At 41.9% G+C, this 16,168-nt stretch overlaps 1 protein-coding gene across 1 annotated transcript in view; it reads left to right on the forward strand.

Annotated features, from left to right (window-relative positions):
- LOC126457934 (ATP-dependent zinc metalloprotease YME1L-like) overlaps nt 1-16,168 on the forward strand; it is a 108,497-nt gene that overhangs the window by 62,289 nt on the left and 30,040 nt on the right. The window contains exons 7-10 of the mRNA XM_050094644.1: nt 1,543-1,786; nt 3,256-3,388; nt 10,090-10,192; nt 14,798-15,023. Coding sequence (XP_049950601.1) covers nt 1,543-1,786; nt 3,256-3,388; nt 10,090-10,192; nt 14,798-15,023 — 706 coding nt within the window. The remainder of the gene's footprint in view (nt 1-1,542; nt 1,787-3,255; nt 3,389-10,089; nt 10,193-14,797; nt 15,024-16,168) is intronic.

A 16,168-nucleotide genomic window follows, 5' to 3' on the forward strand; every position in this document is an offset into this window, starting at 1 on the left:
TATTAATTGTACTGGCCTTCAGTTTGAAAATGTTGGTTTTGCCAAGTTTTATTTCCATTAGCCTTTTGGTAGTTAATGCTTTTACCAGAAAAATTCAGAATTATAATTTGATTCAATTTATTTTTGTGAATTCCTTCCATCTTGTTTTCTAGTTCAGAAATACATTCAAAAGTCTTGATGTCTACATAAATATTCTAGCAGAAGTCCAAAAGTGACTGCAAAATATTACAAGACCTGGACATGGGTTACGTACGTTTTAATCTGATTGGAAGTTTCAAATCAGTACACACTCCCCAACAGAGTGAGAAATCATTCTGAAAACAACCCTCAAGGCTGTGGCTAAGCTATTTTCTCTGCAGTATCGTTTCTTCCAGGAGTGGTAGCCCTGCAGTGCGTGAAGGTGAACTTCGGTGTAGTATGAAAGCTAGAAGAAGAGATACTGGCAGAAGTTAAGTCTGCAAGGACAGGTTGTGAGTTGTGCTTGGATAGCTCGGCTGGTGGACCAGTTGCACATGAATGTGGTACAGCATACATAAAAAAATATTTTTTAAGAAAATTGTGTGAAATACAGAATAGCAGTTGATTGCTTTGATGAGATATCAGACCTAATTAGAGAATTATAACAATGAAAATAATCAATTAGAGAGTTGCATTCCGCCCGCATCTCGTGGTCGTGCGGTAGCGTTCTCGCTTCCCACGCCCGGGTTCCCGGGTTCAATTCCCGGCGGGGTCAGGGATTTTCTCTGCCTCGTGATGGCTGGGTGTTGTGTGCTGTCCTTAGGTTAGTTAGGTTTAAGTAGTTCTAAGTTCTAGGGGACTTATGACCACAGCAGTTGAGTCCCATAGTGCTCAGAGCCATTTTAGCCAGTTGCATTCCATAAATGATGTCAGGACTTTACCTGTATGTAAATGTGCGGTGGCAGAATGAAATATACTTCTGTAGGTCACAATATATTTATAATTATGAAAAAAAGCAGTGGATGTGAAATTATATTGTGAATGTAGAAAATTTGAAGGGAATGTAAAACTGGGGTTACACTGTATCTTAACAGTTTTAGTGTGAGTCTTGCAAAAGGCAGCCTATTTTTGACCTGTTCTGTGTAGCTACTGTCACCACCCCTAGCTAATGCAATCATCTCGTTCTAGGTGTCTTGACGTAAATAATGCTGCATGTCAATAACTACTCTCCTTGAGGCTGTGCCATGACCATTCTCCAGAAGTGATGTTTTCTATGTTGTCCACAGGGACATTTTATACAGTGTGGCTACCTCTCTCTCTCTCTCTCTCTCTCCCTCTCTCTCCCTCTCCCTCTCCCTCTGTACCTCTGTGGTAATAATGCTTTATACACATCACTTTATTAAAATATATGTTTTGACAAAATACAATGTGATAAAGTTAGTGAGAAGTGTAAATATGACATCTTGTTGATCATAGTTCCCAAAGTTTAAATAGCAAAAACTTTTAGACATGTAAACAGCTTTTGTGATATTGATATAAGAAAAATCTTTCTTTTGTTGATGCAGTATATGTTCTGTGTTTCAGGTTGATGAAGCAAAACAAGAACTTAAGGATGTTGTTGAATTTTTGAAGAATCCAGAAAAATTTTCAGCTTTGGGTGGGAAACTCCCTAAAGGAGTTTTGCTTGTTGGACCACCAGGCACTGGAAAAACCCTTCTAGCCCGTGCTGTAGCAGGTGAAGCTGGAGTCCCATTCTTTCATGCAGCTGGTCCAGAATTTGATGAGATTCTTGTCGGTCAAGGAGCTAGGAGAGTTCGTGATCTCTTCAGTGAGTTCCAAGTAGAATTTTATTAATTATTGTCAATTCGTGGCTATCTTAACCAAGTAATTAGATGTATCTAAATATGTAGAATTGATCCAGCCAAGCATCAAATCAATGACAGTGTATCAGAATCGTTCACCTTCATTCACAACTTGAAAATGAAACATCACAGTCTATACATAAGAAATTAAGTTATGCTGTGTCTGCTTCACAAGCAAGTTTTAACTCCTGTTATGATGTCCCTTGTGTTCTCTCACTGTATTGTACTGTTCAGTTGTAAATAGCAGTTGTGTTCTGTGTTTATTGTAGTTAAGATTTTAACTTGACACAAAAAGACTGATAGTAGTATTTGCATGCATATGATGTAAATTACATATGGCCAAAATCCTCAAGGCATTTCATTCTATTATATAGAATACATTTAGATGCTGCTGATGCTGTTTTATTGTGAGGACCATTATGCATTCATTTTCATTGTAGTTCTTGCAGTAACATTGCGAATAAAAAATGATATGCATTCATTGCCTTCATAAATTTTGTTATTAATCAAAATCCAGAAGTATATGTATTTATCTCAATTGTGAAGATGTATTTGCCTGCTGTCAAAGTGGTCATTGAGAAACTGAACATAGTTTTCAACCATGCATGTGATAATACAAGATAGACATGATTTTGTACACTACCGTGTAGTTTTCACTGTAAGGAATGCATGGAATAAATTATGCCTAGGATTTTGCATGTCTGCAGGTATTTTAGGTGATGTGACATTGAAAAAGGCAGAAAGAGGCTGGCTGGATAAAAGTTATACAAAGAATTATTTTTCTCTCTTTTATGCCCAACAGTTATAGAGCAGCTGGTGATTGCTTAGCCTCTTGTAATGGTCTTTAAACATTATTGCAGTATTTTATAGATTTTATTCATCTAGAAGGGCACTTCAGTTATTTTGCAGCATTAAAGAATGCGCTTCTCGTTAAATAGTCACAAGTGAAAAGAGTGTGTGTTTTTCACCTAATATGAAACTATGAGTTTTTTACAACCCAAGTAGGGGGTATTGAAATGACACTTTTAAATCCCTGCATGCTCAGTCAAGATGACCTTTACCCTTTGTGAGTTTGCAAGATGGTCAGATTTGCAGCATTTTGTGCCCAATATGGAGTAGTGTTATGTAGGGAATGATAAGGCTATCCACTGGTACCTGCAAATAGTGTGCAAACTGTAGTGTGATAGAAGAAAGACAATGAGGGAAACTGTTTCAAAGATTGGGCGAAATATATAATTTGGTAACCTAGGTATATTGTATTTGTTCAGCATTCCCAGATAATCGGTGTGATCTTACAAATTATAACCTTCAGTCAAGGAAGAATAGAAATTGTGCTTTTTTACAAGTTGGACATGTCATCTCAAGATAGTGGGCCTGCTCTTTCTCTTTGATAAGAATTTACACAAAAGTCTTATACTTAATCTATCTTTCACAGAGGCAGCAAAAGACCGTGCCCCATGTGTTATATTTATTGATGAAATAGACTCTGTTGGAGCAAAACGTACAAACTCTGTTCTTCATCCATATGCGAATCAAACAATCAACCAGCTGTTATCGGAAATGGATGGGTAAGTTATATGTCATCTGTTATCTGTCTGTTTGTATGTATGTATCTATGTCTTTCTTTCTGCTGGTCGTGCCATATTGAAGCTAAATGCTTTTGTATCAGTAAGTCAAAGAAGTGAAATGCTCACCTGTAACATCTGCTAAGTATTGAAACGTTAAGTGAGTCAAAGTGCAGCTAAATAGTATCAGCTGACTATATGTAGTGCATGAAGAGAGATCGCTACATAGCTCAAAGATATGCTGAATGATACATAAAAGCACTTAAATTAGATATATCTAGCTAGCTGTTAAACTTACTATTGTGTCTAGACAAGACAGCCTAGACACAATGAGAGGAAGCCGAAAGGCACGCGCCAAGGCAAAGCAGGGTGCGTGAGGTCTGAAACAGGATATGTTATGAATGCTATAAAGAAAAGTACGTAGCTTCTGGAATACTTAACTTTAATCCATCCTTGCGATACAAGTGAGACTCTTTAGATACATGCAATGTTACTAATGGCGCCTTGCTAGGTCGTAGCCATTGACTTAGCTGAAGGCTATTCTAACTATCAGCTCTGCTAATGAGCTATGCTTCGTCCATGTAGTCGCTAGCAAAGTCATCCGTACAACTGGGGCGAGTGCTAGTCCGTATAACTGGACCTGCCTTGTGGTGGCGCTCGGTCTGCGATCACACAGTGGCGACACGCTGGTCCGACTTGTACTAATGGACCGCAGCCGATTTAAAGCTACCACCTAGCAAGTGTGGTGTCTGGCGGTGACACCACATTCCTCCCCCGCAAATCGGCGAACGGTCGTGTTATAAGGCTTCCGCCCACCGTGGGGAGGACCCCATGTTGACGTATGCGATGAGGTGGGGAGCCTAACAACAGGCGAGGCTGTGCCACCCGCACCCGGCCATTCGGTCCGAGGGGATCTAGGAAACGCCTGAAAACCTAGTCCAGGGTGCACATCAACATGCGGTGTATGCGCCCGTAAAGAGACAGGAGGGGCCGAAGGGTCGACCTCCATTGCGTCGGGGTACCTGACGCGCGAAGACGCCATGTGGTCCGGAGCGGGCAAGAGTTCCATGGCGGAGGACAGCTGGTCACGGGAAGCGATCGGCGGCGCGTGACCCAGGGAGGCGCTTGGCGGCTGCAGCAAAGCGTCCACTGCGGGCGGCGCCGGCTGGAGGACAGGCGGCGGAGGCGGCAGCATCGTCGGTAACACTTGGGGATGAGGCGAGCCAGTAGATGGGTCCCCAGGGCGCTGACCGGAAGGCACCGTCACTGAAAGCAGACGGGGAGCGGCAGAACCCGTGCGACGACAGAGGCGCAGCTGATTGAGATGCCGACGCACCTCACCAGAGGCCCCCAAAACCAAATACATCGCGCGGCCGAGGCAGCGGAATTTGCGCCCTGCGAGCGAACGCCGTGAACCTCGATAGTTACAATAGAATACAACGTCGCCTGGAGCAAAAGCAGAAGTCTGCCGCTGCACAGGAACCTGATGCGGCGGGTGCAGCAAAGACATCAAGGTTCGATGAGGACGACCGTGGAGCAACTCAGCCGGCGAGCGACCATCTCGGGGCTGAGAGCGATACGATGACAAAAAGAGCAACAACGCGTCCTCCCGAGAATGCGACTCTTTCAACTCCAACATCTGTGACTTGAAAGTCCGGACCAATCGTTCAGCGGCACCGTTTGACTGAGGCGAAAACGGCGCGGATGTCAGATGTTGAATACCATTGGCCTGGCAGAATGACTGAAATTCTGCGGACATGAATTGTGGGCCATTGTCGGAAACAATAGTCTGCGGAAGACCTTCAATGCAAAAGATAGCAGACAACGCTTGGATGGTGGCAGAGGACGTCGTGGAAGACATCCGGACAACAAAAGGAAAATTACTGAAGGCATCTACCAGAACCAACCACCGAGCATTCTAGAATGGACCAGCAAAATCGATGTGCAAGCGTTGCCAAGGGGAAGTGGCTTTTGGCCATGCAAAGACTTTCCGCTGCGGTGCGGATTGTTGTTCGGCACACGCCATGCAAGAAGAACACATATTCGTAATCGCAGCATCGATTCCGAACCAAGTACAGTGCTGACGAGCAAGTTGTTTCGTTCGCACTATACCCCAATGTCCTTGGTGAAGAAGCCGTAAAACAGAGGACTGTAACGAACGTGGGACCACGACTCTGGACTGATCATTATCAGAACGCAACAACAAAACACCACGTCGAACAAAAAGTCTCTCCTTGTGAGCAAAAAATCGGCGAACCAACGGATCCTCGATCCGAGACTTTGACAAGGGCCATTGCGTAGCAACAAAACGCAAAACGGTAGCAAGGACCGGGTCAGCAGCTGTGGCTGTAGCTACACGACGAAAATCAGTCGGAAATGAATCGACCACTTCATCGGTTTCCGAATCAATGAACATGCAAGCAAGTTCGAAAGAATCGAATGCTCTATCCTCAGCAACAGGCAAACGGGACAACGCATCGGCGTTTCCGTGCTTAGTGGTGGACCGATACAAGATATCGTAGCGGTACTGCGAGAGGAAAATAGACCAGCGAATGAATTTCTGCGCTGTACGCGGAGGTGCAGGCTTGTTCGGATGAAAAAGCGACGTCAAAGGTTTGTGGTCTGTGATGATGGTAAAGTGATGACCATACAAGAAATCATGGAACTTAGTAACACCAAACACGAGAGCCAAAGCTTCTTTCTCTATCTGTGAATAATTGCGTTGCGCAGACGAGAGCAATTTGGACGCAAAGGCAATAGGGCGATCATGCGACCCATCTTTGTGCGCAAGCACAGCACCGATCCCGAAATCCGATGCATCTAGCATCAACAAAAGGGGTTTCTGGGGATCGAATGGCGTAAGGCAAGTATTAGAAAGCAACGCCGATTTCAACTGGCGAAAGGCGCGTTCGCATTCCGTCGTCCAGACGAACGGAACACCCTTACGGCGTAAGCTATGAAGGGGAGCTGAAATGGAAGAGGCATTGCGCAGAAAGCGATGATAATAGTTAATTTTCCCCGACACACTCTGTAGCTGCTTCACATTCTGCGGCGAAGGCAAGTCTTGTATGGCACGGAGGTGCTCTGGACTCGGATGTATGCCTTGGGCATTGATTACATGTCCCAGGTATGGTAAGTCACGAGCAAAAAACACGCATTTGTCCTTCCGCAAGCGAAGACCATTTTGTCGCAATACCTGAAATAATGTTCGTAGGTGCGCTAAATGCTCGTCGGCTGTCTTTCCGGAGATCACAATATCGTCCAGATAGTTCGCAGCAGTAGGGACCGACGCACAAACAGTTTGTAAATATTGCTGAAACAGCGCAGGGACGGATGCACACCCGAATGGCAGTCTTTTGAATCGGTACAAACCAAGATGCGTGTTAACCACCAAGACGCGCTGGGATTCGCCGTCCACTGGGATTTGCAAGTACGCATCTGCTAGGTCCAACTTCGAAAAGTATTTACCCGGGCACAGTTTATCAAAAAGATCTTCCGGGCGGGGTAAGGGAAAAGTTGCAATCACGAGTTGTGGATTCACTGTTGCCTTGAAGTCCACACAAAGTCTCAGTTTTCCGGAAGGTTTTGGCAAAATGACTAAGGGTGAGGCCCAGAGAGAAGCCTGCACACGTTCAATTACACCTTGTGATTCTAAATCGTGTAATGTTCTTGCGACCTCATCACGCAATGCGTGAGTAACATTGCGCACTCTGAAAAATTTCGGTTGCGCGTTTACTTTCAGTTCCAAATGTGCTTCATAGTTCTTAGCGCAACCAAGGCCCGGTGCAAAAATGTCTGCAAATTCTTCACACAGCCGAGAAACACTGGCGGAAGGCACAGGCTGATTCACTGATAGGACCTGATTTACTATAGACATGTTAAACAATTGAAATAAATCTAAACCAAACAAGTTCACTGCAGTAGAAGAACGAAGAACGTAAAATGATACAAGTTTTGTTTGTCCCTTGTATGTTGCAAGAAGAGTGCACTGTCCTAACACAGGGATATTCTGACCTGAATAACTATTTAACTGAACATTTGCGGTACGCAACGGAGGTTTGCCCGGTTGTTTGTACGTGTAATGATTGAGCAATGAAACTGCAGCTCCGGTATCGAGCTGGAATGGTATGACCTTGCCATTAAAGTCCAAATCTACAAAAAGTTTATTGTCCTGCTGACGACAAGAGCGACTGTCTCGTGCAATTTGAACTGACACTGGTACAGAAGCACTTGCGACTTGACGCGATTTCCTGCGACGTCGACGCACAGTATTTGTGGGACGAACACAGTCACTGTTAGAGACAGTGGCACTGGACGAAGTGGAATTAACTACATGAATCTCCATGGGCGAAGGTTCACAAGCCTGAGCATTCTTGGTTCGATTCCGGCACGAAGCAAAAGGCCTGGAATGGTTGTGATTGTCTGATCTGAGCTTTTTCCAGCAAACACTTTGAACATGTCCTTTCTTATTACAGAAAAAGCAAATAGCTTGGCGTGACGGGCAATTTTCACGCGAATGTCTAGTAGCACACCGCGGGCATGATTTCACTGCATTTGTATGCTGGCGCGACACACCTGGTTTAGAGCGTGGCGGCAGCTGTGTGGACGTGCGCGAGGGCGAGGCCGGTTAATGTTACACACGGCAGGCAAAGTTGCAATGATTCCTGAGCAAAGTCAAGCGTGTCTTGTCTATCCAATATGTCTATCACTTGTTGAAGGGAGGGATTGACGAGTTTCAAAATCTGTTCCCGTATGCGAACATCAGAAACGTTCTGTGCTATTGCATCACATACCATTGTATCTGAATAAGGGAGTCCACATTCACACTCAAAAGCACAATCCCGAGTAAGGCCTTGCAATGTTGCAACCCACTCCCTATTAGTCTGACCGGCCGTACGTTTTGTACGAAAGAACGTATACCTTTTTGCAACTACATTAACTGTTTCCTTGAAATAGGCATCTAAAGCAGGCAAAATTTTGTCGTAGGACAGAGTTGCTACGTCGCGTTGGGGAAATAATTTCACTATCACACGGTACGTTTGCACCCCTACACACGCCAATAAATGAGGCTGCCGCTTGTTACCTTGAATTCTGTAGGCGGCGAGATGAAATCCAAACTGGCGTGACCACTCCGTCCATGTTTCCTTAGCTGGTTCATAGGGCCTAAAAGGCGGTGCAACTGCGAGTTGTGGCTGCGGTAGCGGTGAAGTGGCGGCTGCCGCATCGTTTTGCAGTGCACGTTGACCCTGGACGAGCTGTCCAAGGGCATCCAATAACGCCTGCGTCTGCTGATTCTGCAAGCGATAAAATTCGGACAGTACATCTGGCGAAGCCATGACACAAGTAAATGTAAGCAATTAGAAAGAACAAGACCCTTTCCGTTGACGCGTCGCCAAAAATTGTTGTGTCTAGACAAGACAGCCTAGACACAATGAGAGGAAGCTGAAAGGCACGCGCTAAGCCAAAGCAGGGTGCGTGAGGTCTGAAACAGGATACGTTATGAATGCTATAAAGAAAAGTACGTAGCTTCTGGAATACTTAACTCTAATCCATCCTTGCGATACAAGTGAGACTCTTTAGATACATGCAATGTTACTAATGGCGCCTTGCTAGGTCGTAGCCATTGGCTTAGCTGAAGGCTATTCTAACTATCTGCTCTGCTAATGAGCTATGCTTCGTCCGTGTAGTCGCTAGCAAAGTCATCCGTACAACTGGGGCGAGTGCTAGTCTGTATAACTGGACCTGCCTTGTGGTGGCGCTTGGTCTGCGATCACACAATGGCGACACGCGGGTCCGACTTGTACTAATGGACCACGGCCGATTTAAAGCTACCACCTAGCAAGTGTGGTGTCTGGCGGTGACACCACACTTAAATACCTGTGTGTTAGCGTAGGTCGAAAATACAGCTTCTTTCAACTGAAAACATTCTGACCTGTCTATTTGAGTATATATATGTACAAAAGCATTTCTCACGTATTGGTATCCAAGGGCTTTAGCAACAAGCTGCAGTAAGAAATCTGACATAGTTTCACTTTGTGTGTATAGAAAATTGTGTGAAGCTCAATTGAGTACAGAAAATTGCATGGAACTCAGTTGTGTCAACTTCCCATGATAAGACTATTTTAAACCTCTTACGCATATGAGCACCAACATTGTCATTTTGGTCATCAACGTAATGTCTGTTAATCAGTAATATTTATCTAAAATAATTTCAATAATGTGCAATTGCTGGTTGCTTCATTTTGTTGTGACAGATATTGTATTGATGGTTAGATCAGTTTGTTGATTTTTGTGGCCGTAGAGACGACAAGCACTGTCAGCATTATTTTGGCAACTGCAAACTGTGCTGTCCAAAACAGTGGAATACGCCATAGGTTTACGATAGCATGTAAGAATGGTGTCACCATTCTCAGTTGATACTATTTCCCGTGCATCTAAGGTAGAATATTGGAAATCATCAGAAATAGCTCATTCCAAAGTTATAGATGTATATTTTACTTCAGTGATAGTATTAGAAAATTCAGACAAATGGAGATAAAAAAGCCGTTTACGATCCATATATGTAATTACAGGATGAAAGAGGGCAAAATAAGTAGACAGTTTCTGCTATAATTTCAATTTATCCTGTTTGGGGTGATTTATTGTTTCCCCCTTACTTGTTTTGCATTTGAATTTGTCACATCTACATATTTTCTCTGTTGCAGCTTTCATCAGAATGAAGGAGTGATAGTCCTTGGAGCTACAAACAGGAGGGATGATTTAGATAAAGCTCTTCTCCGTCCAGGAAGATTTGATGTTGAAGTAACTGTAAGGATACTCCAGAAATTTACATTTTGTGTTCTGGTCATGTTAATGTGTAGAAAATAGTTCTCTGTTTCATTATTAGTGTCAGGAGTAAGTGCCTGATAGTCAGTTGCCCCCAAAAAATTACTTAAATTTCTTGTAGCTGATTGCCTATATGTCATTTTAACAGCAGCAAAGACAGTGTGGTGTGTTATCAGTCATGAAACTAAACTTGAAAAGGTAAATGATAAAACTCCCTGTGATTAGCTATGAGACATATGACATTTGATTCAAATCAGTGGTCATTAGATTCAGTGAATTCTTCCTAACAGTATCTGAAAACACAAGAACAAAGAGGGGACATTTCCATCACACTTAATTATACAGACATTTGTAGTTTTGTGAATGTAGTTGTTTAAGGGGCAACAAAAATATTAGGTCACTGAAAACTTCATAACTAGTCAATGGGTCAAGGTACATTTCCTAAAATATGCAGTAGTAATACCTGTTTATAGGCAAATAACCCATAATTAGACCAATCTCCCCCATTTGTGCTTTCATCCCCCTCCCCCCACCCTCCCAAAGATTTCTTTACTGAATAAACTAAGTTCTGGAAGAAATTTTGGCCTTTTCTGTGATGTTGGCAAAGCTAGGGAAACTGCCACATTATTTTATGGTTGTAAAACCATTCCCCACACATGGATGACCATGAATAACCAAAAATGGATCACATTAATAAATGATGCCACAGGAATAAAAGTAAATTTGCAGTGACGAAGCATTAAATATGATACCCAGCAAGATTCAGTTCCAGGTTTCTCCATTGTTGTACACAACAAACAACTGCAACAGATATGGCTATACGTATGCACGCAAACTTTCAGACAAACGCAAATCGATATTGTTTTCTTTCAGACACATGAATGCGTCACTGTTGGTAAGAGAAGTAGAAACGAAGGTGAGAGTGAAAGGGAAGCATTTACAAAGGACAGAGATAGTTATTGGCCTGCAATACAAAATGTTCTCCACCCATGGTGGGCTACACTGGCAGCCCTTTGGCTGTACTTTGGCAGCTATCTGCAACAACTTGCAACATCAACAATATTGCCTAGCTGTATTGCCATCTACTGCAGCGACATTGCAACATCAACAGCAACACTAATGCTGCCAAATATTGCTGTAACACATGACCCACCTAAATGGCCTTGAGTAAAAGAGCAGTGGGATCAAAAAATCAGTGTGGGTAGATTAGAATTAGTCGTGATTTGATGTTAATATGCTTTACAGTAATAACCTGTAGTGTAAATAATTGGTAGAATTCAACCATTGTTTAATGGAATGTTACATAATTCAGTTGTGTGTTTCAAAAGAGAGACCTCTCATCATCAGATTGCTGGATCTAAATGGATGATTTTAATGTAAGACAAGGACCCATAGTCCAATGTATTTTTTATTTTATGAGTGATGCAGATGTGTTGTTGTTTTTAGTGTTTTGTCCATGTGATCTGAATATCGTTGAATTATGTGAAGTAAGGTTAAAGTGGTTGAATACTATTGCTCATAAACTGAATATTTGTCACACCCCACTGGCTTATTCCTGAAATCTCTACATTCATGCTTGCATATAGGAGTTCATAAGACAGCAAATCTTTGTGGAAACAAGTGGTTTAAATTACTGATAATTTTTATCCTTTTTGCTAAATGGCATGCATGGGCTTTCAGTTTTTGTTTATTTTGGTAGTATTGTTGTTTTATGTTGATGACACATGCTTTGTTTATTTGTTGTTATATCTTTGCAAATTTCAAGCTGTTAGGTTAGTTTCATTATTGCTGCTGTGGCGTTAATCATGGATGCCCCACTGTCTATTTGCGCCAAAGAAGAGCAATGTTCAGTGATCCATTTTTTCTGGTTGGAAGGCTTATCAGGGGCCGAAATACATCGAAGACTTTCAGTACAGTACAGGAACAGTGTTTTGCCACAACAGAGTGTCTACGAATGGATTGAAAAATTCCGAAATGGTTGCATAAGTGTTACACACGATGAAGGAGCCAGATGACCATTTACCGCCACAAATGAAGAACCCATGGAGCATTCACACGAAATGATTCTCTTAGACAGACGATTAATTATTGACAAAATGGCACATCGTCTGCAAATTAGTCATGGTTCTGCCTATGAAATCATCCACAACAGACTTGGGTCTCATAAAGTTTGTGTAAGATGGGTCCCAAAACAACTCACACAGTTGCATAAACAAACGCGCTTGGACATCTGCAAAAAACATATGGATTGCCATGGTAATGAAGGGGACAACTTCTTAGATGGGAGCATTACTGGTGACGAAACATGGAGCCATCTGTATGAGCCCGAGAGTAAATGGCAGAGTATAGAATGGAAACATCCAAATTTGCCGTGTAAGAAAAAGTTCAAGACCCAACCATCCGCAGGAAAACTGATGCTTTCAGTTTTTTAGGATGCTCAAGGTCCAGAACTGAAACATTATGGGGAAAGGGGCACAACACTAAACAGTGTATGATACAGTGAGATGCTTACTGCCAGGCTGAAGCCTGCAATTCGAAGCAAATGCCGAGGATTGCTGTCAAAAGGTGTTGTGTTGTTGCACAACTATGTCCGCCCGCATACTGCTGCCCACACTGCTGAAAAGCTCCAGGAACTCAAATTTGAAGTACTGGATCATCCTCCATATAGTCCCGATCTTGCCCCTTCTGACTATCACTGGTTTGGTCCACTCAAACAGGAATTGAGGGGCCATCAAATTGCCTCGGACGAAGCAGTGAAAGAAGCGGTGCATTCCTGGCTTGCAGCTCAACCAAGAATCTTCTTTTATGAGGGCATCAGGAAGCTTGTACAGCGATGGACCAATTGCGTTGAAACGCAAGAAGACTATGTCGAAAAGGTTCTTGTAAGTTTCCTATTTGATTACAATAAAATTTTATAACCACTTTGCGAATAATAATTGACTTACCCTCGTATTATTAATATGTGTTTGAAATGTTTCGATCAACTGTTTGTTGTTTATGTATATAATATGTTGTTGAGTGCAGAGTTGCATAACTCATCTTTAGATGTCCCTACAACTTTCCAATCAATCAGTCTGCTGGTGCAGACACAAGTGTTTCAGAGCACACTTTTCAGTGCACGGTGTGGAACATGGGACTCTGTAACAGGCAAGTCCTGCATGTTCCCATGTTCACCTGATTGGATGAATTACCTTTCTTATCACAGTAGGTCGATTGTCATTTTCAGATACACTGTCATCCAGGCGAGTGGCTGCTCAAAATATCCACCACACAATGGACTCATGTTAGTGAAGTCAATGTCAGGTTTCCATAGGACCTGTGGTAGTAATTGAAGGCAACATGACACCTGTGGACTACTTGAACATTATTGTGGACCACTTGCACCTCTTCACCAATGGTGATGGCATCTGCCAGCAGGATAACTGTGTCACAGTACCAAACTTGTGCTACAATGGTTGGAGGAACTTGATGGTGAACATAGATTAATGTTTTGGCCATGGAATTCACCTGATCTGAATCCAATGGCAAATGTCTGGGATGCCATCAGGTGCCACCTCTGTGCTCACAAATCACCAACCTGTGATTTGTGGAAATTTTGTAATTAGCATAAACATCTGTTGGCACATATCTTCAGGAAAATACCAATAAATTGTTAGATCCATGCCACACAGAATCACTGCTGTATTGTTCTCCAAAAAGTGAAGAACTTCACCATTAAAAAGGTGGTCATAATGTTTTGGCTCATCAGTGTGTCAAATTGATAGTGTTAACAAGTATGTTAAGTCATGTCACTACAATAGAGATACTTACAACTGTCTTGCATAAACTCACCCGTTCCTCCTTCTCTGGACTGTTCAAGAACCACTAACATGCAAGCTGCTGTAGAACAACCATATCAAAAGTTTGTGTTAGTCAACAGTTAGTGCCCCTTAATATTCTTGCTGTTGTGTAATATCAAACTAGCACATGGCAAAACTCATTCAAATCATTATGTGCATTAGATTGAATTATAGAAAGACAATACAGATACATTAGGACTGTCCAAACAATCTACTGTGGAACACAGTGAAGAAACTGAACACCGTTTACAGAGAAGATATATTGTGTAAGACCCCACTGTAATTAGAAGCATGTACTAATTCAATTATGAATCCTGTTGTGAAAGATTTATTAACATCATTAAAGAAGACATTAGCTAGACATACATACCTTAACTTTAGTATAGTTTTTTTAGAAGCTTGACTTGCATGTTTCATAACACCATTAGTTTGTCAGACAGGTTTATGAATGTCAGTATCTGTTGGTAATGTCTTTTTTACCTATGAACATGTAAAGTAGGCTTTCAAAATACATTGTTTATGTGTACGCCATTTGAATGCTCACTGTATTAAGTAACTGAGTGATTGGACAGTCATATGGTTGTCTGAAGGTAGAGTTATATAATTCTGAAATCTATAATATATTATGCATCCAAGCAACAAAAATAAAAACAGCTGATTGGAACATATTAAACACATATTTTTACTAGCGTTTTGATTGACTTTTCCAATGCTTATGTTTTGAAATGGAACATTCTTTGGTTTTCAGGTGCCCGTGCCAGATTATGTAGGACGTAAGGAAATCCTTGACCTATACTTGGGCCGTATACTCAGCAAGGATGTTGATGTTGAAATGTTAGCTCGAGGTACTACTGGTTTCACAGGAGCAGATCTTGAAAATATGGTGAACCAAGCTGCATTGAGAGCAGCTATTGATGGTGCTGATTCTGTTTCCATGAAGCACCTTGAAAATGCAAGAGACAAAGTCCTTATGGGTAAGCAAATGCAATATTTTCTTCCATAATTACTCCCTGCCACATCACTCCCTCTCCTTTTTTGTGCACAAGTAAACGGAAACTTTGTAAGTTTATACTAATTGTTTGTGGGTGTGGGCGGCCTGTTAGCATAAATCAGAAAAAATAAATACAACATAAAAGAAATTGGACAGATCACAGGATGAGTAATTCCTAGCCTTATTCAACTGGGGCATCCAGTTTGCAGTCCACTTTTCCAAAATTACTTCCTGCTTCCTATTGCTGAAATAGGATTTTAGCAGATTATTTAATAAGCCAGTGATGATGTACTGAAGATGCAAGGATGTCAACATTAGGAGTGCAAAAGAAATTCACTACTAAATTCAGAGAAGAGGATGGATAGGTGGAAAGAGTACATTGGAGACCACTGCAATTGGAAAGAATTGTCTGCCGACATGATATAAGAAGAAATGAATGTCTGTTGGGAAGACTTCCAGGATCCAATATTTGAATGTGACTTTTTCAGAGCTTTGGAAGGTTTGAAACGTTCTAGTGAAATTTCTTAAATAATTTGAGTAATTGGCAACCAAATGATTATTCAAATTGATATGTGGAATCTGAGATTGGGGACATACAATTGAACTTTCAGAGGACTTATCACCCGCCACTCCTGAAGCCAACAAATGCAGATAAATGCAATAATTGCCGTACAGTTAGCTGCAAGAATAATAAACCGAAAAATGGAAAAGAAATTTGATATGTGTTGTATGACAATTAATTTGACTTTAGGGAAGATATGCCGTTATGACATTGTGCTTTATAATTTAGGGAAGAATTACAAAAAATCTGCACACTTACATAGGATTTGTCAACACAGCAAATGTTAGAGACGGTAAAATGGAGGCAGATGCTTCAGACACTCAGGAAAATTGTCATAAGCTACAGGTAAAGAGGGGTAATTTACAACTTGTACAATAGTAAAGAATAGGAATAAAAGACAAAGAGAGAAGTGCTCTCAATAAACATACCGTATTTACTTGAATCTAAGCCGCACTTTTTTTCCGGTTTTTGTAATCCAAAAAACCGCCTGCGGCTTAGAATCGAGTGCAAAGTAAGCGGAAGTTCTGAAAAATGTTGGTATGTGTCGCCACAACTAACTTCTGCCG

The sequence above is a fragment of the Schistocerca serialis genome, chromosome 2 (genome assembly GCF_023864345.2).
Source record: "Schistocerca serialis cubense isolate TAMUIC-IGC-003099 chromosome 2, iqSchSeri2.2, whole genome shotgun sequence".
Classification (NCBI taxonomy): Eukaryota; Metazoa; Arthropoda; class Insecta; order Orthoptera; family Acrididae; genus Schistocerca; species Schistocerca serialis.